Source organism: Molossus molossus, unplaced genomic scaffold, assembly GCF_014108415.1.
Source record: "Molossus molossus isolate mMolMol1 unplaced genomic scaffold, mMolMol1.p scaffold_m16_p_11, whole genome shotgun sequence".
In the NCBI taxonomy this organism is placed as follows: Eukaryota; Metazoa; Chordata; class Mammalia; order Chiroptera; family Molossidae; genus Molossus; species Molossus molossus.
In genome coordinates this window covers 55,983,438-56,008,119 of record NW_023425346.1, presented here as the reverse complement: position 1 = coordinate 56,008,119, position 24,682 = coordinate 55,983,438, and the positions used below count along the sequence as shown (strand labels likewise).

General features: G+C 39.9%; 1 protein-coding gene and 1 pseudogene across 2 annotated transcripts; both read left to right on the top strand.

Moving 5' to 3' along the window:
- Positions 1 to 378: 378 nt before the first annotated feature.
- Positions 379 to 24,469, top strand: COQ10B (coenzyme Q10B). Of its 2 annotated transcripts, none has more exons than XM_036254167.1 (5): positions 379 to 536; positions 5,870 to 6,019; positions 9,613 to 9,805; positions 16,024 to 16,125; positions 19,075 to 20,092. In XM_036254167.1, exons 1-5 carry the CDS (start codon positions 424 to 426, stop codon positions 19,240 to 19,242), a joined length of 726 nt encoding a protein of 241 aa, XP_036110060.1. In that variant the 5' UTR covers positions 379 to 423; the 3' UTR covers positions 19,243 to 20,092. The 2 variants fall into 2 exon arrangements, with proteins under 2 accessions (XP_036110060.1, XP_036110061.1); XM_036254168.1 differs by lacking the exon at positions 19,075 to 20,092 and adding an exon at positions 24,275 to 24,469 and having other exon boundaries at positions 384 to 536.
- On the top strand, positions 16,900 to 17,374 carry LOC118625308 (annotated as a pseudogene).
- Positions 24,470 to 24,682: the final 213 nt, after the last annotated feature.

The following is a 24,682-nucleotide window of genomic DNA, read 5'->3' as shown; positions in this document are numbered from 1 at the left end:
AGGATGAGCGCACGAGCCGAGCCTCGCGACCGACAGCAGTGCCCAAGGGAACCGCGGCGGCTGGCGAATCCGGGAAGAGTTCCAGCGCAGGAGCTGGGGTAAACGGTCACCGAGTCCTACGTGAGCCGCCGGAGCGCGCGGCGAGACCCAGAGGCCAGCCAGCGGAGAGGGTGTGTCCGGGCGGCCCGACGCTGCCTCTGATTGGCTGGCAGGATGACGCGCGCGTTTACATTTGGCCTTAAGGCGGTAGGAACGTGCGTCAGCTTTGCGCAATCGGGAAGGAAGAAGGGGTGGGTCTGGAGGCTCAGGAAGGCCGCCGATTGGCTGGTAGGCGCCGGAGCCGGGCAGGACCTGGCCTCGCCGGAGATGGGCGGCGCGGTGAGTTTGGTCCCAGAGGTAGTTACCGGCTTCAGTGAGAAGATCATGGCAGCTCGGACTGGTCAGAGAGCCCTGAGAAAGGTGGTCTCGGTGTCGGGATGTCGTCCAAAGTCGGCGGCAGCCCCGATTTCGGCGCAGGGGCCTGCGCGGAACGTCAGGTAATAAACAGGGGCCCCGCGACCGGAGTAGTTTTCCGTCCGGGCCTGCTGAGTTGGGAAGTCCAGGGTTATGTTAGGTGAGGGGGAACTGGACCCGGAGAGAGAAGATTTCCTGGGTTCTATATTTGAGGGACTTGGGCGCGGTGTTCATCACCCGAGGCCAGCCTATCCCGGCCGCCCTTTCTGTGTGTGTGGCTCACTATCCTCGCGAGAGGCGGTAAATCTTCCGCGAAGCAACTTGGGAGCAGCTGATAGAACTGTTCTGCCTCGGGTGCCTTTGGGCTGTTCCGGTCTCCACCCCTACGACTTGCTGCTGCTGCTGGAAAGTTTTAACTTTGCGTACGATGTTGTTGCGGGCTTCTGGGCTTGTGGAACTTTGTGCCTGGCAGTGAACCCCCTTTTCCTATTCCTCCTGCGTGCCAGAAGACCAGACGTGCTTTCCCAGTTTCTGGTAGAGGTCTTTGCCCCCGCCCTTTGGTTCTTGCAAAACTAAATGTAGCCGACGTAGAGTACTTGGATTTTTTTTCCACTCCACTGTAAGTTACGGATCATGTAACCTTGAACCAGAGTCTGCCTTCGATTTTCCTGGTTGGTTCCTTTGTGGTGGAGGCAGGGGGTAGAGAACGTGGAACATGAATTCCATACTTCCACTACTTAGTTTCTTTTTACTAATGGCATTGTAATTAATTATGCTCGAAAATTAAAGTTAGTGTCTAAAATGAAGTCAGTTGTAAACAGTACGGGATGGAGGGGGAAATCACAAATCTAGTTGAGCTCCAGGACATGTAGATTTTATGAAGAATTTTTTTTTAATCAAGGGTTTTCGTTCGTGTGTGTATATATGTTTTCATTGATTTTTAGAGAGGAAGGGAGAGAGAGAGAGACAAACATCCACAGGCTGCCTCCTGCACGTCCCCGACTGGGAATCAACTGTGCACCTCTTGGTGCAGGGGTCCACTCTCAACCACTGAGCCAAGAGCCACACCAGCCAGGCAATGAATTTTTTAAATGCCAACAACCCAGCAAACTCATCCTTTTATACAAATGTTGGTTGAAACTGAAATAAAATAATCTTATATTATTTATTCCTGCTTTAGGAAATAACCTAAAAAGTAGTTCCAAGTAGAACATACTGTGCTGTGCTTTAGATCTGCTTGTATTACTCATAAAATGTTGGCTTGCAAATGAACAAAACTTGCTTTTAAGAACACAGTACTATTACTTTAGTGATATAATTAAGGCTTAAATTTCAAGATAAATATCTACTGTTTATGATAATGAAGATGGAGGGAGTTTATGAGTTCTTTGCTTGTCAGAAATATTAACAGATTCTGACCTTTTATTATATTATTAATAAAGTATTATATCAATACATTATTAATATAATATTGTTAATTATAATTATATTAATATAAATTTTATTATAATTGTATTATTAATTAACTATATATTATTAATATAGTTATGATACCGTTGTAATTAGCTAGTTATTAGGAAAGGAGGGAAGGGAAGGCCAGGCATTATAGGCATGTTCCCTGAAAAACATTGGGGGGAGGGGACTAAACAGAGGGGAGATAGACACATGCCCAGTAAAGTTGTAGTGACAGGGGAGGTGCTGCCTGTCAGTCACACCTGGGAACAGAAGTCTTTGGCCAGAATGGGCATGGCCACTGCAAGCCTGTGGAAATATATAATCCCCTAAACAAAGAAGCTCTGTTTCATGCTCTTGGCTCTTTTGGGACTCTTGGCTTGTGAGGTTCTTATATTCCTGCTTCCGGGCATTTGTCCACAAGGCCCCACACACAATGGACTAATAGGCTATAACTAGCCTGATGCTGAACTAAACCCAGCTCCAATATGGAAAGGAAACTCTGAACATTGACTTTACTTTTAGTTTTACTGAAACCCTAGCTACACTTCTTCTATGACTGGACTAAGAGAAATGGGACTTTGGAAACCCAGGAATGTAATTCCATGGAAATAAAGCTTTGTACCATATTTCATCCTCCTGTGGGGGGACCTCCAGATATGCTTCTTCCAGGGGTATCCCAAGAACCTCACTCCCACTAACAGGGAAGACGAGACACATTTTTTTCCACTAACAGTTATATGTAATTATAATAAATATACATTTAATAATTTTATTATTATAGAATATTATATATACACTCTAGTATTTAAGATGTAATATTGGAAGATTAGTGACAAAAAACTGCTTCATCTGGTCCCGTTATTATTTCATGGTTTAACCATATATATGACTGTATGACTCCTCGTATTGCAGTTGAAGACACCTTATTCTTGATAGTGTATAGAAATAGATGTGTTGTCCAAGGCATTGTAACCAGAGTATGCAAACCTGATCAGGAAAACTCTTATAAGCTTGCTTTAAACAGGTATTTCACTTATGATTGTAATCAGATTGTGGAATGGTTTCTTTTGAGGGGCTGAAGGGATGGTATTACATGAACCTACTACAGAATTCAAAACCACATACAGTTAAGCCCAGCTGCTGTGGCTTAGTGGTTGAGCGTTGACCCATGCACCAAGAGGTTGCCAGTTCGATTCCTGGTCAGGGCACATGCCCAGGTTGTGGGCCCCATCGGGGGGGGGGGGGGGGCAAGTAGGAGGTGGCCAGTCCATGTTCTCTCTCATCGATGTTTCTCTCTCCCTTCCTCTCTCTCTAAAATCAATAAAGAAAAAATGTTTTTTTTTAAAAAAAGACATCTAAGAATGTCTTAGAAGGGAAATAGATAATTGGGCGTTTTGTACACCAAATTTGGTTGTTGTAATCAGTATGGCTAACAGATTCTAAATTATTTTTTGTGATTTCTATTTAAAAGAGGAAGCTAGGCCCTGGCCGATTTGGCTCAGCAGTTAGAGTGTAGGTCTGCGGTCCAGAGAGACCCAGGTTCGGTTCCCACTAAGGGCGTGTACCTCAGTTGCAGTTTGTCCCCGGCCCTGGTTGGGTTGTGCCGGTGGCAACCACTCGATGTGTCCCTTTCACATCGATGTTTCTCTCTCTCTCTCTTCCTCTCTCTCCCTCCCACTCTATCTGAACAAGAAATGGAAAAAATGTCCTCCAGTGAGGATAAAAAAAAGAAATTTTATTTAGCCCAGCCGGTGTGGCTCAGTGGTTGAGCATCGACCCATTCACCAAGAGGTCGCCAGTTCAATTCCTGGTCAGGGCACATGCCCTGGTTGTGAGCCCAATCCCCAGTGAGGGGGCATGCAGGAGGTGACCAAGCAATGTTCTCTCTCATCGATGTTTCTGTGTCTCTCTCCCTCTCCCTTCCTCTCTCTCAAATCAATAAAGAAGCCCTGATCAGTTTGGCTCAGCGGCTGAGCATTGGCCTGTGGACCAGAGAGTCCCAGGTTTGGTTCCCGCTAGGGGCATTTTTTTGGTACCACCAAAAAAATAAAAATAAAGAAAATCAATAAAGAAAAAAATGTTTTTAAAAGAAATTTTATTTATATATAAATCATTTTATAGAAATTAAAGTTTATATTTAATAACATAAGGAGGTTTTACCAGGCCACCCTGTTCCCCTTTTTAAAAAATGATTTGAAGGTTTGATTTAGTGAACTAACACTGTCTTACTTGGAATTATTCAACAGCTTCTCATTGAGAATAAATTCCGGATTGCTTTATTCTGGCCAATAATCCCCAGCATGATCTAGTTCTAACCTGTCTTTCTAACATTTCATGGTATTCTCCCCCTGGCTTGCTATAGTGCTGTTCCACTGTTAGTTTTTTTCAGTCTCTCAATTCTCTGCTGCCTGGAATGTCCCCCATCTACCTCTCCTCTTCATTCATATATATATTGTATTGTATTATATGTGTTTACATATAGGTACACACATTTATTATGTATAAATATACCTATTTCTCTTTTTACATAGCTAACTCTTTCCTATCCATTACGTCTCAGCTGAAATTTAACCTCAGAGGATTTCCTAGACCACCCTATCTAAAAGAGGTCCTGCCCTGGCTGGTTTGGCTCAGCAGTTAGAGCATCAGCCCATGGGACTAGAGAGGTTCAGTTCCTGCTAGGGCTTGTACCTCGGTTGTGGTTTGTCCCCAGCCCCAGTTGGGGTCGTGAGGGTAGCCAACCACTCAATGTGTCTCTCTCACATTGATGTTTCTCTCTCTCTCTTTCTACCTCTCTCCCGCTCTATCTGAAGATAAATGAAAAAAAAAAAAAAAAGAGGTCCTAATTATATGTCTCCAACCCCATTTCTCTTTTAGTACTTTTTTTGGAATCCTCATTAGCATCTAATTTTCATAAGGTTCATGTTTGTTTTATTCACCAGTATATCCCTAGTGCCTAGCACATAATAGGAGCTCAGTAAATATGTGAACTAATATGTGAATAGTAGTGTAAAATAATTATGCAATAATTTTGTTAAGGAAAGGGTATGTCAGACATCTGTATTTAGAAGTGCCTTAGACAACATTCTAATTACATTGGCATATGTTTTTACATATATGCATGAAATGGAGAACAGAAAGTTAAAGGATAAAAGAGCAACAGTTCTCACAGGGTCAACAGATCTTCAATCTGAAAGTGAAAACTAATTTTAAACTAATACAGTAGGACAAGAATTAAGGAACCCTGCCCTGGACAGGTGGCTCAGTTGATTGGAGCCTCATCATGTACACCAAAAGGTAGCAGGTTTGATTCCCGGTCAGGGCACATACCCAGGTTGCAGGTTTGATCCCAAGTCAGGGCATATTTGGAGGTGACCCGATCAATGTTCCTCTCTCTCCTCTCAAAAAATAAAATAAAAAAGAAGAGCCCTGGCCAGTTTAGCTCAGCAGTTAGAGCGTCGGCCTGCAGTCCAGAGAGACCTAGGTTTGGTTCCCGCTAGGGGCGCGTACCTCGGTTGCAGTTTGTCCCCAGCCCTGGTTGGGTTGTGTGGGTGGCAACCACTTGATGTGTCTTGATGGAAAAATGTCCTCAGGTGAGGATAAAAAAAAAAGAAGAAGAATTAAGGCACATAACTACAGACTAAAAGCCAACATTTTGAGGTGTTAGGAGAGGTCCCTTTTGTGCCAGAAGCTTCTAACCCTAACTGTAAGCTGTTATTCTTAGTTTTCTTTAAGGTGCTTAAGAAGCTTGTTTTGTGTATGTGTATGCGTGCGTGTGTCTCAAGAATATTCTAAAGTGATAGTTATTTTACAATATGTGCGAGTGTGTCCACACGTGTGCATTTCAGGCACATTATAAAGTTGCAGAGCCTTCTGAAGTGTAACAGTTATTTTACAATATCATTTGTGTTTCCTCTTAATATTTAATGTCAATCTAAATCATGTATTTTTGTCTTTTTAGATATCTAGCTTCCTGTGGTATACTGATGAGCAGAACTCTTCCACTACATACCTCAATTTTGCCTAAGGAGATGTGTGCAAGAACTTTCTTTAAAATTACTGCACCATTAATAAACAAAAGAAAAGAATATTCAGAGAGGAGAATTATAGGGTTTGTATAATAATAGTTCTACTAAAAGAGCACATTCTTTTCTATAGAGTATCATGCCTCATTTTTCTGGATTCTCTGCTTACAGACTTAAGTTCTGGTTTTTCTAGGTTGGCCTTTCCATAGCTCTTGCTTTTTATAAATATTTGTAAGTGGATATAATTATATGGTAACTTTATAAGACATATTTAAACCATGACATGTAAAGGAAATAATTGAACTCTTATAACCTGCATTTTTGTATACGGTTCTTTTCTATAGTGGCAACATTACTAATATCCAGGCCCCAAATAGGTTTATATAGCTCCTTCACACACATACATGGATAAATACATACAAATATACTAAGAGGCACCTACCATCTAGAAAAGAGGTTGGCAAACCTTTTCTATAAAGGTCCAGATAGTAAATATATTAGGTTTTGTGTACCATGCTGTCTCTGTTCCAACTACTTAACTCTCATTATAGTCCAAAAGTAGATATAGAAACCAAAAGTAGCCATAGAAAATGTGTAATAAATAGAAAGGCATGGCTATGTTCTAATAAAACTTTATTTACAAGCCCTGGGCGGTATGGCTCAGTGGTTGAGTGTCGACCCATGCACCAAGAGGTTGCCAGTTCAATTCCTGGTCAGGGCACATGCCCAGGTTGTGGGCCCAATCCCCAGTGGGGAGCATGCAGGAGGTGGCCAATCAATGTTCTCTCTCATTGATGTTTCTATTTCTCCTTCCTCTCTCTCTAAAATGAATAAAGGAAAAACAAAAAACAAAAACAAACTTTATTTACCAAAACAAGCATTGGGCCAGTTTGGTCCCTGATCTAGTGGTATATGTAGCATAGGATAGAAACTCTGCAGTTCTGCTAAACCAGAAATACAACATCTCTTCATATGGGAATTTCTACAAGGGTGGTCCTAATTCCCTACAGGTCATTACGCAGTAAGCACAGTGGTTAGACAGTCATATACTTCACTAAGTGATACCCCCAATATTTCAAGTGCCTTCCTGGCACCTTATAAGTTATTACAATATTACTGACTGTATTCCCTATGCTACACTTTACATCCCTCGGACTGTTTTGTGACTACCAATTTGTAGTTCTTAATCCCTTTACTTTTTTTACCCCAAACCCATTATCTCTCTGGCAACCATTAGTCTGATTTCTGTATCTGTTGAGTCTGTTTTCATTTTGTTTATTTTGCTCTTTATATTCCCACATACAAGTGAAATCATATGGTGTTTGTTATTCTCTGACCTAATTCACTTAGCATAATATGCTCTAGGTCCATCTATGCTGTTATAAATGGTAAGGTTTCATTCTTATTCATGACCGAGTAACATTCCATAATATATATATATGCCACAACTTTTTTATCCACTTGTCTCTTAAAGAGATACACTTGCTGCCTGGCTAGTGTGGCTCAGTGGATTGAGCATCATCCCATGGACTGAGGTCCTGGTTCAATTCTGGGGCAGAGCACATGCCCAGCTTGTGGGCTCAGTCCCCAGTAGGGGGTGTGCAGGAGGCAGTCGATTGATGTTTCTCTCTCACATCAATGTTTCTATCTCTCTCACCCTTCCTCTCTCTCTAAAAAATCAATTAAAAAAGAGAGAGAGAGACCTGCTTCTTAACCACATTGGTTTGGAAGTGATGGTGCTTCCAATAAGATATTATTGGCAAGAACTAGTCGTGACCCTCTAAGTGCAAGGGAGGGGGTACTGGGAATTGTAGCCCCTGATGGGCAGCTACTTCCCAGCAACAACACCGCAGAGAGGAAGTGCAAATCTTTGGATGGGTAGACATCTTTGCCACAGCTGGTATCTATCCAAAAGAGAAATAGCAACTATTGTTTTGTTTTTTTTTTAACCTCACCTGAGGATATTTTTCCATTGATTCTTAGAAAGAGTGGAGAGGAGGGAGGGAGGAAGAGGGAGAGAAACATTGATGTGAAAGAGATACATCAATCGATTGCCTCTTGTACACACCCCAACCAGGGCTGGGAATCAAACCTGCAACCCAGGTATGTGTCCTTGACTGGGAATTGACCCCTTGACCCCTTCAGTGCTCGGGCACAACTCGGGCCAAGGTAGCTCTGTTGGTTGGAGCATCATCCCGATGCACCAAGGTTGCAGGTTCTACCCCAGTCAGGGCACATGAGGAGTCAATCAATGGGTGCATAGAGCGGTGGAATGGCTTCTCTTTCTCCATTCCTCTCTCCAAAATCAAATAAATTGAAAAAAATTGTTTTTAACAAATAAAGTGGAGGAAATATATATACTTATAATTTTTAAGTAGATACTAGAATTGCACATATCCTGTCTACTTTGTAAAGTGCTTTTTTTTTTTTCTGTTAATCCTCACTTGAGGATATTTTTCCATTGATTTTTTAGGTAGAGTGGGAGGGAGGTAGAGAGAGAGAGAGAGAAAGAAACATGGATGTGAGAGAGACGCATTAATTGGTTGCCTCCTTATAACCCCAACTGGAGCCAGGAATCAAACCTGCAATCCAGGTATGTGCCCCTGACCGGGAGTCGAGCCCATGACCTTTGGTCTGAGGGCTCGTGCTCTAACCACTGAGAAAACTGTCTAGGGCTGTAATGTGCTTTTTAAATATAACAATATATTGTAAACCTCTTTGCTCTAAGTTATATTTTTTATCTTTTAAATAACTGATACAGAGTTCCACAGTATGGGTGTACCAGAATTTATTAATCATTTATTATTATATTAAGCATTTATTAATGTCTACCAACTGGTAAACATTTAAGTTTTTTTCTCTCAAGCTCCCAATTTTTAAATGCTGGGCACTAATTAAAATTGTAAAATCTACATCTGCAAGCCAGATCCAACCTCTGGTCTACCAAATTATCACCTCTGCTATATATGTATATTTAGCTCCCTTTTATTTTGTGTTGCTTTGAAGTCCTTCATTTCAGAGTACAGTCGGCCCACCTCATCACAGTTAATCAGTTCCAGACTCTGCCACGATAAATGAATTTTCGCAAAGTAGGATTTTCTATATACAGTCGTCCCTCGCCACTTCTTGCTTCGACTTTCGCTTCTTTACTCTATCGCAGTTTTTTCAAATATAGTATAGTATATATTTGAGAAAATATACTATACTATATTTGTACAATAGAGTGAAGCCACAAAAGTTGAAGCGCGCCCTTGCCGGTTTGGCCCAGTGGTTAGAGAGTCAGCCTGTGGTCCAGAAGACCTGGGTTCTGTTCCCGCTAAGGGCGCATACCTCCATTGCAGTTTGTCCCCGGCCCTGGTTGGGTTGTGTGGGAGGCAGCCACTTGATGTGTCCCCTTCACATCGATGTTTCTCTCTCTCTCTTTTTCTTTTTCCCTCCCACTTTATCTGAACAAAAAATGGAAAAATGTCCTCGGGCGAGGATGAAAATAAATGAATGAATGAATGAATGAATGAAAAAGTTGAAGCACGAAGTGGCGAGGGACGACTGTATGTGTGATTCAACATTCAACGTGTCCCAAATGACTTCTTGCCTCATACAATAAGTTGTATTTGTGTTCAATTTAAAGAATATGTATACTATATAACTAAATGCAGTTAACTGTTCTTTTTTTTTTTAGATACTCTATGCAGGAAATGTATGATGTAGTATCAGGAATGGAAAATTACAAACATTTTGTTCCTTGGTGCAAAAAATCAGATATAATATCAAAGAGATCCGGATACTGCAAAACACGATTAGAAATTGGATTTCCACCTATATTGGAGCACTATACATCCATAGTAACCATGGTGAAACCACATTTGGTAAAGGTAATAGTTTTTTGTTGTTGTTGTTTTTTAATATTCCCCAAATATTGATGATATAAAATGGGTTAAAGTGGAATCGCTTAAAAATATTTTCCTAAGCTAATAGAAGAGGAGGGGGAAAACACCATTTATTATATTTCCTAATTGTTTTACTTTATACAGTATTAGCATTATTCTTTCCAAATAGAAATTTGACTAACATATGGAAATAAGAAACGTTTTGTTTTCTTTCTGTTGAAGACTACTCACCCATAGGAAAGATCAGGCCACACAAGCAAGAAATGTTTTAAGTTAATTTATGCACTTTTTTTTTTTTTTTTTTAGTGAAGGAAGGGAAAGTTGTGAAAGGGTGAAGAAAAGTAGCAAAGATAGCCCTAGCCGATTTGGCTCAGCGGTTAGAGCGTTGGCCTGTGGTCCAGAGAGACCAGGGTTTAGTTCCCGCTAAGGGCACGTACCTCCGTTGCAGTTAGTTCCCGGCCCTGGTTGGTTGTGCGGGTGGCAGCCACTCAATGTGTCCCTTTCGCGTCGATGTCTCTCTCTCTTTCTCTCTCTCTCTCTCTTTCTCTCTCCCTCCCACTCTATCTGAACAAAAAATGGAAAAATGTCCTCGGGTGAGGATAAAAAAAAAAAGAAAAGTAGCAAAGATAAATATAGAGAGCATAAACATTGTTGTGGTTGTTCTGCTCTGTACCAGCTACTAAAAGGTCAGGTGCTGTTACATGCATTATATTCATCATCTTACCCTTGTCAGCGAGGGTACACATATAGGAAAGGTACCCAGACTTGAATACACAAAAAGGCAAAATTCCATAGAGTACTACCTATTTATTTTTAATTCCCAGAGTAACGTGACCAAAGACTTTTAAAGCTAAGTTATGTTATGTGCCCACAGGATTTAGTGGTGATATAATTTTTTGGTAATTGACCAGAGCTAAACACTGTCGGGTTTTTTTCAGGCATTGTATTAATTGTAACTCTCATACTACAAAGAGTATAGTTGTCGCCCTGGTCGGTTTGGCTCAGCGGTTAGAGCGTCAGTCTGTGGTCCAGAGAGACCTGGGTTCGGTTCCCGCTAAGAGCACGTACTTTGGTTGCAGCTTGTTCCCGGTCCTGGTTGGTCGTGCGGGTGGCAGCCACTCGATGTGTCCCTCTCAAATCGATGTTTCTCTCTCTCTCTCCCTCCCATTCTACCAGAACAAAAAATGGAAAAATGTCCTCGGGTGAGGATTAAAAAAAAAAAAGTAGTATAGTTGTCCAGTGAAGCTGAGACCTTCAAGTCCATCCTAGACTCACTCTCAGAACTTGAACTCCACTTAAAAAGATTTGTTCCATTCTGGGACTTTGCTGTTATTAGAAATGTTTCCACCTGTTTGCCTCATAGTTTTGGGGTTTTTACCTATTAAACTGAATTGCCTCTCTTAAATTAGATATAATTTAAATAGCTACTTATTGACCTGTTTGTAGTGCTTTACTTGAATTACTCATTTAATCTTCATAACATCCCTTTGAGGTTCAAATATTCTTCTCATCTTATAGTTGAGCAAAATAGATTTAGAAGAGTTAGATAACTTGCCCAAAGTTATACAGCCAAGACTGTATAACTCAGTCTTTCGGATATCGATGAATATCTTTATAATCTTAATATTTTTTTCTATTCCCTGACCTCAATCTCTTATTATTTAAACTCTTATAACTTAAATCTTAAAATATTATGAGATGTCTAAAAGAATTCTAAAAAACAAAATCTCATTTTCTCCCTCTGGCTTTCTTCTCTTCCTAAAGTCAATCATTTTATTGCTCATGGGCCCATCTACTCTACCTCCTTTCACACACCCTTACACATTACACTTAAATGTTCAGGCAATACCACACATGTTAAAGTTCCAGGAATGTACCATGCCGTACTTATTCCATAGCCCTGTGCCTTTGCATATTGTTCACTCTTCTTCCTTATAATGAACTTAACTCCTTTCCTATTAATCTGTTAAATTCTAGTTGTCTGTGTTGCTTTCTCCCTTTCCTTTTGTGTAAATAATCATTTCTACCTCTGATTACTCTGGGCTTTTTGCATGCTTTATCTCTTAACACTCTGTAATATAATTTATTTCTTCATCTGGATTTCTGCTTGATAAAACTGAGTTACTTGGGGGGATGGGAAGTCCTCTTTTTCATTTCTCTATCCTCAGCACCAATACTCCAAAGATGGGAGTCATGAGGGCTCCTTGCTTATGAAAATCTCACTACTATGTTCTTGGGTTATTTCAGATCTAGAGATGCTCATAATAATCTCAGAAACTTCCAACACTGTTGAGGAGGGAAGAAACTGTATTAGAAAAAATAATAATAAAATGTATTAGATGACCATGGCTAGCTCAATTTTATAAGGTTTAGGGAAATTAAGAACCTTAAACAAATTTACGCAATGTTTCTGATTCCAAAACTATTTTTCCATTAAAATAAGCTGCCTCACTTAACATGCTAATTTATTGTTTAAAGATATACTTAAGAATAACACAACTATGTGTGCTCAGTTTTCAGTTATCCCTGGGTTCAGGTTCTGTACTTTAATACCTAATACACATTTGTAACATACAATAAAAATCATTATAACCAAGGGAGGAGTAGAAACCATGTGACATTTTCTATGAATTATTAGCTTCCCCAGATGTGCCTGTGTCTTAATATGCCAGTTATAATGTGTTAGTCTACATGAATATGTAATTGTCAGAAGCCCTTGAGAGTTTACAGCAGATTTTTTTAAAATATGTTTTTATTGATTTTTTGAGAGAGAGAGAAACATCAATGGGAGAGAGACATCAGTCAGTTGCCTCCTGCACTCCCCATTTTGGGGATCAAGCCCACAACCTGGGTATGTGTCCTAACTGAGAATCGAACCGGGACTTCAGTCCATGGGACAACACTCAGTCCACTGAGCCACACCAGTCGGGCACACAGCACATTTAGTAGAGGCAACAGTTCAGTGAATCTTACTGCCTAGTTCACAACATAAACGTTTTATTAAAAATTTTTTTCACCCTGGCCGGTTTGGCTCAGCAGTTAGAGTGTCGGCCTGCGGTCCTGAGAGACCCGGGTTCGGTTCCCGCTAAGGGCATGTACCTCGGTTGCAGTTTGTCCCCGGTCCTGGTCGGTTGTGCGGGTGGCAGCCACTCAATGTGTCCCTTTCACATCGATGTTTCTCTCTCTCTCTGTTCCTCTCTCCCCCCTCCCCCACTCTACCTGAACAAAAAATGGAAAAATGTCCTCGGGTGAGGATAAAAAAAAAAATTTTTTTCTTGCCCTGGCTGGTTTGGCACAGCAGTTGGAGCATCAGCCTGTGGACCAGAGAGTCCCGGGTTCAGTTCCCACTAGGGGTACATACCTCAGTTGTGGTTTGTCCCCAGCCTCGGTCGGGGTTGTGTGGGTGGCAACCCGTGGACGTGTCTCTCTCACATCGATGTTTCTCTCTTCCTTTTCCCCCTTCTCTTCCTCCTGCTCTATCTGAAGATAAATGTAAAAATAAATTTTTTTTCTTTATTGGTTTTAGAGAAAGAGGAAGGGAGCGGGAGAGAGAAACAGAAACATCCATCAAGAGAGAGAACATCAATTGGCCACCTCCTGCATGCCTACCACTGGGGATTTGGCCCACAACCTGGACATGTGCCCTAACTGGGAGTCAAACTGCTGACCTCTTGGTGCATGGGTTGACGTCAACCACTGAGCCACACTGGCCAGGCACAACATAAACATTTTTTTATTTTTTTATTTTTTATTTGTTTATCATCCTCACCCGAGGACATTTTTCCATTTTTTGTTCAGGTAGAGTGGGAGGGAGAGAGAGGAACACAGAGAGAGAGAGACATCGACGTGAAAGGAACACATCAAGTGGTCGCCACCTGTACAACCAACCAGGGCCGGGAACAAACTGCAACCGAGGTACATGCCCTTAGCGGGAACCGAACCTGGGTCTCTCCGGACCGCAGGCCGATGCTCTAACCGCTGAGCCAAACCAGCCAGGGCTATAAACATTTTATATAGCATAGTTTCTGTGGTTGGAGTCAGTTCAATCAGAACAACCAGTTGAAGGTCATCAGCATAACACCTCTGCTGTCAGGAATGAGGTCTTTGGTAGTAACATCCCTATCAAAATTAGCTGTAAAAATCTGTGAGTCCTTGGGCTAGACGACAGGTGTGAGTGCATCATTGCCACATTTTGCCTAAAAGTATTCAGAAGAAGGTGCTGTGTTGTATTGAGTGTTCTCAGCAGCTGTTCTCCTACATTGTTAAATTTCTTATAAGTGTCTTATGTGATTGTAAGAAGGGTAGAATGTATTATCTTGAAATTGGATAACTGAAACAGTAAAATTTTATTAGACTTTTGATGCACTTAAAAATTAGCTGGCCATTATATATATATATAAAGCCGAACCTTTTGAAGAAAATTTTTACTTCTCTCCAGTGACTTTCCATAATGTGACTAAATTCAGTATTTTGATGACTGACTACTATTTTACAACATCTAAATAAATTTAAGACATTCACTGGTTTTCATTTTTTGAATTAAAATAATTTTTGATGAACATGTAAATAGAGCATTTCTTTATAAATACTTGTTAATATGGATGTAGTTGATCTTTGTAATGATTCTACCATATTACCATCTGATAATTTATTCAAAAGGATTTCAGTGAAGAGGAAGTGTAGAATAAACTGAAAATAGATTTTTTAACCCTTTGGCTCCCAGTTTGAACTGTCTGTGGAGAGATCCTGATGTGGTCAGAAAATTTTCTTTGTTTAGGGAGGCTATAGTTAGGGAAGGCTATACTTTGGAGAAAATGAGTTTACCTATGCAAGTCCTTATTTTGCTAATCTGTAGCGTAGAGCATCAGTGGAGGGACAGTGTAAACGCTTGAGGGAATAAGTTATCAAAGAGAAAAGGAATAGAGGGGCTTTATCATCTATTGGCTCCAATATATGCCATAAGAGCTGAAAAATTAAGGCATAATTGAGGAGGGGGGCTATAGACTTTGAAACAGGATTTTAAAAATCGTCTGCTGCTGAGAGAAAGTGATATGTTTTTGTGGGTTTTTTTTTAGCCTCACCCGAGGATATTTTTCCATTTTTTGTTCAGATGGAGTGGGAGGGAGAGAGAGGGAGAGAAACATCAATGTGAAAGGGACACATCGAGTGGTTGCCACCCACATAACCCAACCAGGGCCGGGGACAAACTGCAACTGAGGTATGTGCCCCTAGCGGGAACCGAACCCAGGACTCTCTGGACCGCAGGCCGACGCTCTAACCGCTGAGCAAAACCGGCAAGGGCGTGATATATATTTTTGAGGTCAGTTGTCTACTAGTATAATAAGGCCCAGATACCATTTTAGGATAGTAAATAAAGAAGTTGAACTTCATCCAAGGTCATAACTCACCCTAACAATGGACTAATGACTGTGATTCTGACCACCATTTTTCACACTACAGAAGGCAACCCTTTAGTTTAGTGCGCCTCAGTCAGCATTTTTTTAGTGGTATAGAATGGGAAATAGGATACTCTGCACATAATCTCACTAAGTATTATATTTCAGTGTGTACACATACATACAAAGTAAACATGAGCACTGAAGAGATTAGAAGTTAGAAAGCAGTGGGTCAAGTACAAGAGTCAGGGCCAGACTTTCATGAAAACTAGAACCCTAGAGGCCTTTAGAAATAAATAATAATGGGTGAAGGATGTGATTAATAAGAGAAAAACCTTTGAGTAGGAAAGAAGAAAGATAGAATTGTAGAAATCTGTGCCAGATACCTTATAAATGTCTTAGCCATTTCATTGTGATGGTATAAAATAGGTATTATACTCATTTTACAGATTAAGGAAATATGGTACAGGGAATCAACTTGTTCAGGATCACTTATAAGTGGCAGAGCTGGAAATAAACTTCCAGAAAATCACTCCCTGTTTTGCTGCTGGAGGAGAGAACTCCAAGTAGCACTGTGGGTGATAGCAGTGAAAGAGAAGACAACTGGCGGTCTTGAGGATCCCAGGGGAAAAGAAAATGGCTTAAATTGGCAAGAGGTCACTTCCTAGCACCAAGCTAAAAATGAGATGTCTGCATCACCTGTGGTCTGACTAAATATATTTACTTTCCAAAGAAGTCATCATCAGTTATGGTGTGGACAATCCAAATGGTATTTTATTGCAGTTTTATTTTTTTATTTTGTTCTAGGCATCCTGTACTGATGGGAAGCTTTTCAATCATTTGGAGACTGTTTGGCGTTTTAGCCCAGGTCTTCCTGGCTACCCAAGAACTTGTACCTTGGATTTTTCAGTAAGTCTCTCATAAAGTCCTTCATTTGTTCCAAATATCAGGTGAAGTTGGTAGAAGGAATAATACATTTATTAGAGCCCAGATGCCGTAATTAATAATCTTATTCATATAGCAATTACTAAAAAACCACTTTTTTTAAATCTCAAATTTTTGAGTGTTGAATTCTTCTTTCTGCACTAACTTTATAAGAATGAATACTAGTGAATCTTTTTCTAGTGTATTTCTTTTCTTTTAGTGTGATGCTTTTCTGTTCATTTTTATTTTTTATTTATTTATTTTTATTGGTTTTAGAGAGAGGAAGGGAGAGGGAGAGATAGAAACATCAGTAAAAAAGACATCGATTGGCTGCCTCCTGCATGCCCCCTACTGGGGATCAAGCCTGCAACCTGGGTACTGTCCTGACTGGGAATAGAACTGGGACCACCCTGGCGCATAGGTCAATGCTCAATCCCACACCGGCTGGGCTCTATTGTATTTTCTTGAGACCTTGAATAATCATTTCTTCTCTACTTCCTAATTTTTACAAGTCCATAGGTTATAAGACACATGCTATGACTTTACTACTAGTTTAATAACAATTTAAATAAACTGCAAAGGGGACAAATACATTTTTAGAATCTAGGGACTGAGGTATTTTCTTCTTCACATCACTTTAGCTACAGAAAACTTAAAGCCACTTGTAGCTTCTTCTTTGCCAATAGAATATATTTGTTCTCTATATTTGCAACTCAGGTATTACATTTTAAGAAATGATCATAATTTTTATTAAATTTCTGTACGCTGTTCTCAGCTCTTGAATTGCTTTCATTAAAAGATTAGTGGCACTCAGGAGGCTGGGCTTGTGGGGCTGCCAGAGTGGGATTCCGGGTCCCAGCCACGAGATGAGGAACCTGAGGCCCTGAGAGGTGAAATGATGAGTTATCCAAGGCGCACAGCTAATTAAGTAGCAGAGCTGGGATTAGCCCTCAGGTGTCCTGCCTCCCAAATTTCTGATCAGGATTGTTAAAATGAGTCTGCGGAAGCAAACCCCCAGTGACTTCTTAAAGCAAATCATTGGACGACCAGTGGTGGTAAAATTAAATTCTGGAGTGGATTATCGAGGGGTCCTGGCTTGCCTAGATGGCTATATCAAATAGCCTTGGAGCAGACAGAAGAATATGTAAATGGGCAAATGAAGAATGAGTATGGGGATGTGTTTATCCGAGGAAACAATGTGTTGTACATCAGCACACAGAAGAGGAGGGTGTGAAGGTGTCAAGCCTGCAGCGCTCTTCAGACTTGGATATATTATTTTATGAGATATTTTGGGGGTTTTTTGATGTAATTTGTCAAATTTCATAATGGTGATGTTTCACTGACGTGAGTAAAGTAAATGTATACAGTTGTGGATTTAATTGTAAAGAATTCTTTCATATTTAAGTTCCTGTGATTTTCTTTTACCTCTGTTTCAGTGTGCAGAATGCAGAGAGACTAAAAAAAAAAAAGGAAAAAAATAAATAAAATATTAGTGGCACTCAGACAGAGTGGCTTAGTTGGTTGAACTATTCTGTGCACCAAAAGGTTGCCAGTTTAGTTCCCGGTGGGGCACATACCTGGATTGTGGGTTTAGTCCCTGGTCGGAGAATGAATGGAAGGCAGCCAATCAATGTTTTTTTCTCACATTGATGTTTGTCTCTCCTCCTCCCTCTCTCTTATCATGTCCTTGTGTGAGGATTAAAACAAAAAGAATAAAATATTAGTGGACATTAATGGGACAGTTGGGGAAATTTGAATAAGGCCTGTATAGATTAGATAATAGCATTATTATCTAGTAGTATTAACTCCCTCTGTTAATTTTTCTGGTTTCTAGGTGATGGGTCTCTGAGAAATCTTTGTACTGTTTTAACAACTTTTTAATCTTAAATTACCTCAAAATGAAGATTTAAAACTTAGTGGATATTTGGTCTTTAAAAACACTACTTCTCAAAACAAACCTTGCCTGAGTTCTGTCTTGAGGGGATATAAAGTTTTAGATCACTCTCTACTTTAAGATTGAACCACCTGCCCAGCTGGTGTGGCTCAGTGGATTGAGTGTCGTCCCATGGACTGAGAGGTCCCGGTTCAATTCCCAGTCAGGGCACATGCCAGGTGTGTGGGCTCAATCCCCAGTGGGGGACATGCAGGAGGCGGCCAATCAATGTCTCTCTCCCACATCAATGTTTCTGTCTCTCCTTTCCTCTCGCTCTAAAAAAAAAAACCAAAAAAAAAAACAATAAAAACATAAAAATTAAAAAAAAAAGACTGAACCACCTTCCCACCTGTTTTGTGGATCAATCTCATCTCCTTGCTGCTCCTTTTCATGGGAATACTTAAGAGAAGGATCACTTCTCTTCCTGATTTCCTACTGGGAGGTAGGGTAGATCTAAAAGGACCCATTAAGCCTGGCCGGTGTGGCTCAGTGGTTGAGCGTCCACCCATGCATCAAGAGGTTGCGAGTTCAATTCCCGGTCAGGGAACATGCCCAGGTTGTGGGCCTGATCCCCAGTGCAGGGCATGCAGGAGGCGGCTAATCGATGTTCTCTCTCTCTCTCTCCCTCTCCCTTCCTCTCTCTTTCTAAAATCGATAAAGAAAAAAAGTTTTTAGGACCCATTAATAAGAAGCCAGAGTGATAAACATGGTATTCAGCAAAGATTTTTTCTATTTTTTAAACTTAATAAAAGCTGGCTCTGCCTTGAAATGAGTCATTGGTCTTGTTTACGTAATTTTATTTAGCCAGCAGTTGTGCTTATAGCAGTAAACATGACTCCCTCCTCTGAGAGGTGTTTAAAATCTGATCTAGATAGACACATACAGTTCTGCCTTAGATACTGGGGCAAGTAGCCCATTTCACAGTGTGAACACCACTATCCTAAGTAGAAATTTAGTGAAAAAAATGTCTTCCTAAATTAATTATTAACATTTTCCTACAGATTTCTTTTGAATTTCGCTCACTTTTACACTCTCAGCTTGCCACGTTGTTTTTTGATGAAGTTGTAAAGCAGATGGTAGCTGCCTTTGAAAGAAGAGCATGTAAGCTGTATGGTCCAGAAACAAATATACCTCGGGAATTAATGTTTCATGAAGTTCATCACACGTAAAGGGAAAAAAACGAACTGGAACTGGTCACCTACTTGTAACTTTAGTTTATTCACTTTTAGAACGTGCTTTTATCATTTGCTTTCAGAAGTCAGAAAGCATTTCATCAACCCAGCTTTGATTATAAACCTGCACCATTGAAAATTTGCACTTGGAATATGGAACCACATGTACATAGAATTCAATCAAGTATAATTCAAAGAAATGTGTACATTAGCATATTTATAATAATGGATGTCATCACTATTGCTAAAATACTGACATCACTCTTCTGAGCAGAAACTAAAACTAAATTTAAGTCTTTTAGTTATCACTTTACCTGAAAGAGATTAGTTGAGATACTCATGTAGTGTGTATTATAATAACCATATCACGTTTAAGTTATTAAATTCAGACTATTTATAACTTATTGTCATAGGGCCTGTGTCATGGTTTAGGATATTTGAGTAATTATCAGATACTTACAGTAAAAACTTTGACTTAACAATACTGTTAATGAAGGTTCCCTGACACTTTTCTTATTTTTAAATTGTTCTTATGAATAGTAGGAGATAATTCAGTGCTGTAGTGAGATTAGCTCCTTGATAAACAGTGAATTTTTTGGTGAGTGGTCCAGAGCTTTAAGCTACTTTTTTATAGTTTTCAACCAACCCCCTTCCAGGTACTTTAACTTCTCTTTCAATAATGCTGATTGTGTATAAAATTGTATCTACAACAGTGGGCAGAAGATGAAGATAAGTTGGTTGATATGTCTCCAGCACCATTCATCCCTATTTTCTATTTATTGCGTATACTCACTTTCAATAATGTATTTCAAACTGATATTTTTGTAAACAAATCAATGTAAGGACTGAAGTGGTAACTTAATAAAGTTAATTTGTTTATTTTTTTTGTACAGTTATTTTGGTTATTGAAATCTTCCTGTCTTGTTTCATTGTGTATTTACATAGACATAGTAAAGTTTAATGATAGCATTTATGTCTTTAAAATACTTTCGCAGAAACAAATCTGAACAAAATTCAGTCTTTTAATCAATATTGATCACTTTCCCTCCTTTTGCTTCATAGCCAACAACCCTGTTGCCTTACCCTTCCAATTATAGCGCTCTTTTTTTTTTTTAATCCTCAACAGAGGACATTTTTCAATTTTTTTGTTCAGATAGAGTGGGAGGGGGAGAGAGAGAGAGAAACATCGACGTGAAAGGGACACATCGAGTGGTTGCCACCCACACAACCCAACCAGGGCTGGGGACAAACTGCAACCGAGGTACGTGCCCTTAGCGGGAACCGAACCCGGGTCTCTTGGGACCGCAGGCCGATGCTCTAACCACTGAGCCAAACCGGCCAGGACAAAGTGTTTTTTTTTTTTAATGGCAAAGATAGGACCTAGATATTTTCTTTTTCCCCTGTATAGTACTTCTCTTTTGATGAAAATAGAACCTGTACTTTATCACTACTCTTCCAAACACTAAGTTAGATTCTTAGGTGCAGAATCTAACTTAGTGGTTAGGATATAACTCTGCTGGTATTATGATAGCATATAGATGGTTTTTTGGTCAGGAAACCCAGGAATACCCAAATATGCATTGATCTAGCCATCCCTTTGACCCGTGAGGCTCCCCAAGTATGTTCAGAGTCCAGGTTACAGTAAGTAATAGACACAGGACATATACCCAAGCATTCTGGCTCCAGTATCAAGCTCTTGGGTTTGCTTTATCTAGTACAGCAGTCCAGAGGCCATGACCTGGGGGCTTAAAATTTGGGAGCTATGTTTATTAACTTCTTAAAGTAGCATCTGGTCAGTGGAATCTGAGGAGAAAACTAATGACATGAAACATAAGGTTTTTCTTTGTGTGAAGAAACTTCTCTTCCTCGTTTTTTTGTCTGGTTGAGTGAAGACATGAAGTTTGCAGCTACATCTGCCATCTTCACAAAGAGGAAAGAGATATTTATTCCAGAGAAGCCAACTCAGAACTCTAATATCAAGGGTTGAATAAACCAACCTTGTCGTTGCACTTCTGATTATGTGAGCTAACAGACATCTAGTGTTTAAGTTGCTTAAAGTTAGGTACAGTATTCAGTTCCTGGCAGCCACCCCCTTTATCCTACTCCAGTCTGAACTGGCTGCTCTCCAGGCTGTTGTGTAGCTGTAATCCCTAGGGCTCTGCCGCAGCCATCCTAGGATTTCCCTTCTCTTTGGAGCTCCCTATTTCCTAAATCGTTTGGCTTCCTTTTTTTTTTTTAAACTGACTTTCAAAACACTGAGGAAATCCTCTAGTGGCTTCCTGAGAAAGTGAGTGAGTTAGAATTTCGAGTGTCAAAATATGTCATTGTTTTATACTCATATTTGACTGAGTATAGAACTCTACATTAAAAATAATATTGCCTATATCACTGCCTACCTCCCCACCCCCGAATTGGCATACAGTGCTACTTTTTAGAAATCTAATGCCATTCTTATTCTCAGTCCCTTGTATAATACCCACTTTTTTGGTCTCTGGGAGGTTTTAAAGTATATTCCTTATCCTGGCTGGTCTAAAATTTCATGCTGATCTGCCCTGTTGCCCTGTTTTAATTGTGTAGAGCATCTTGTGGGCCCTTTGAGCCACAGACTCATCCCTTGAGCCCTGGAGAATGTCCTTGAATTATTTGTCTGATAATTTGCTCCTATCCATATTCTCTGGTTCTCTCATTTAGAATTCCTAAGTATTTAGACAACTCTACCTCTCGTATTAAATCTTTAATTTATCTTTTTTTCTTCCCATTTTCCATGTTTTCGTTCTACCTTTTAGATTTCTTCAATTCTGTCTTCCAGCCCTTTTGGTTAATTTTATACTTGTCATAGTTCTGATTTCCATAAATGTTTTCTAATTGTTCCTTTTTTACAGAGTCCTTGTTTTATGGAAACAAGATCCCACCTTTCTTAAGATATTAATTAGGATTTTAAAAAGTTTCCCCAAGGTCCCTTTTGGTTTTTGTTGTCCTTCATGTTGAAGAATTCCTCATCTGTGTAATGTTCTTGTTTGTCCATTACTGTTTGAAAGCAAGGAACTAAAAGGTTTATTGGAATTAAGGTGGGACGTATTGACTGGTGGGTTTCCCTGCAAAGTGATCAGGTGAGCCAGGCTTTTTCACTGGGAGACTCCCAAATGGCAGGATCTAGAGATCTCTTCTCACAGTTTTTTTCATAAGAATTCTCTCTTGCCCTAGAGTATTAGGGGATGGGGGTAGGTAGAGGGACAGATGGAGTACAAAAAATGCTGGCATTCTGTAAGGTCAGAGACCACAACTTGGAAGGTAGGCTTTCTCTTTCTTTTTAGCTCCTTCTCTCAACCTAACTTTTGGGGGTTTTGTTTTGTTGTTTTGTTTTTTAATAAGTTTTTATTGATATTTTTATAGAGAGAGTGAGAGAGAAACATCGATGTGAGAAAGAAACATCTATGGGCTGCCTCCTGCACACACCCTGACCAGGGGTTGAACCTGCAATCTAGGTATGTGCCCTGACAGGGAATTGAACCCGTGGCCTTTTGGTGCACTGGATGATGCTCAAAAAACTGAGCCACACTGGCCAAGACTTTTTGTTGTTGTTTTGTAAATGTCAGAAGGGCTTTTCAGTAAGAAGTGAAATAATTTTATTTGTACTTTGTTTAATGCCCAATTTATTAATCTACTTAGATAACTAAACAATTCAAGTGTGTGGCATCAATAAATTTCTCTGAACATTTAAATATTGCTAATTTAATAAAAGACTGAAACATTTAATTAAAATCACAAGTCCAATATATCTTATTCTCTTGGCTGTTTTAAACACCTGAAGCAGCAGAAACCCCACATTATTATTACAATACGAATATTTACACATAAATAGGACATGAGTGTTAGTATTTCAGCTTACACTTATTATTCTAAGATTGCATGTTTAGGTAGTTTTATATCTTTCTGGACATTCAGTTTATTAATTGGATGCAAGAAGAGTCCAGCTGAGTTGCGGGATCTTGTTAACCAACTATTAGCTTCCTGGTGGGGATGTGTAACCTGGCTCTACAGGCCAATGTAATTCAGAGCCTTGAACCTTAAGGTGAGCCCCCACCATCACCTTTTTAAAAAAAATATATATATGTTTTCATTAATTTCAGAGAGAGGAAGGAAGAGGGAGAGAAAGATACATCGACAAGAGATCGGCTGCCTCCTGCATGACCCCTACTAGGGATCAAGCCCACAACCCAGGCATGTGCTCTGACCAGGAATCAAACCAGGACCTCTCAGTCCATGGGGCCATGCTCAGTCCACTGAGCACACCAGCTGGGGTTGATTTTTTTTTTTAATAACAAAACTTTACTTGTTACATCATGAGGTTCATGATTTCAGCTCGTTTCATTCCCTTGAGGACTTAACTTCAAATTTCAAATTCTGGGGATTTGGATAATATATAATCTTGAAACCTATTATTAGGCCTTCTCTCAGTTGATTTATTTATGACCAATGCTAGCTGGTTGCTGGACTCCCCTTCTACCTGATTATAATGTGAGACTATAAGTATGGCTCATTCTTCCTACTCTTGGTTCAGTTTCTGCTGTCTTCATTTAGCTCTCACCAGTTTTGTTTTCATTCCTTCCTGTTTATACATACAGGAACAAGAATATAATCTATACTTTATCAGCAAATACCTATATGTCAATACTCTGGCTTCTTAACATCAATAAGGCATTAAATATGTATTCACTGGTTTATATTTGAATTATTTTTTTCTATACATTCATTTTACTCTTTTGAGTATTATGAACTCCTGTCTTTGTAATAATTCATTACAATTAGTTATTATTGATACTCAAAATGTTCTAACTTGGCCAGTGGGAACCGCTTGAGCTGGCTCTTTTTCAAAACAAACAAACAAACCAAACTGCTGTGGATATTCTTTTTGTTGTTGTTGTTGTTCAGATAGAGTGGGAGGGAGAGAGAGGAAGAGAGAGAGAGAAACTGCAACCGAGGTACGCGCCCTTAGCGGGAACTGAACCCGAGTCTCTCTGGACCACAGGTCAACACTCCAACCGCTGAGCCAAACCAGCCAGGGCATGGATATTCTTGAAAGTATTCTTACTGTCCGGCAACAAAGAAGTGTTCCAGATCCATCCTGATTGTTTTCTATCTCAAGGCATGGACTACATTGCTATCCAAGAAATCCTGTTCCCTTTCAGTGGAGACTACTATTATAGATCAGAATCTGGTGCTAGGCTAAATGCTATTGCTGCTGCTGCTGTTAGGCCATTTCCTGGTGAGAGTCAAACACACAGATCACTTAAGTTTACTAAATTCACAATGATTATTATTATTATTTTTATTTAAACTTATCTTTACTGTTGAATGTACTACAGATGTCCTCCTTTTTTTCCCCCATTGACCCCCTCCCCTCCCATCCCATCCCCTCCTGTCTTCCCCATGCTAT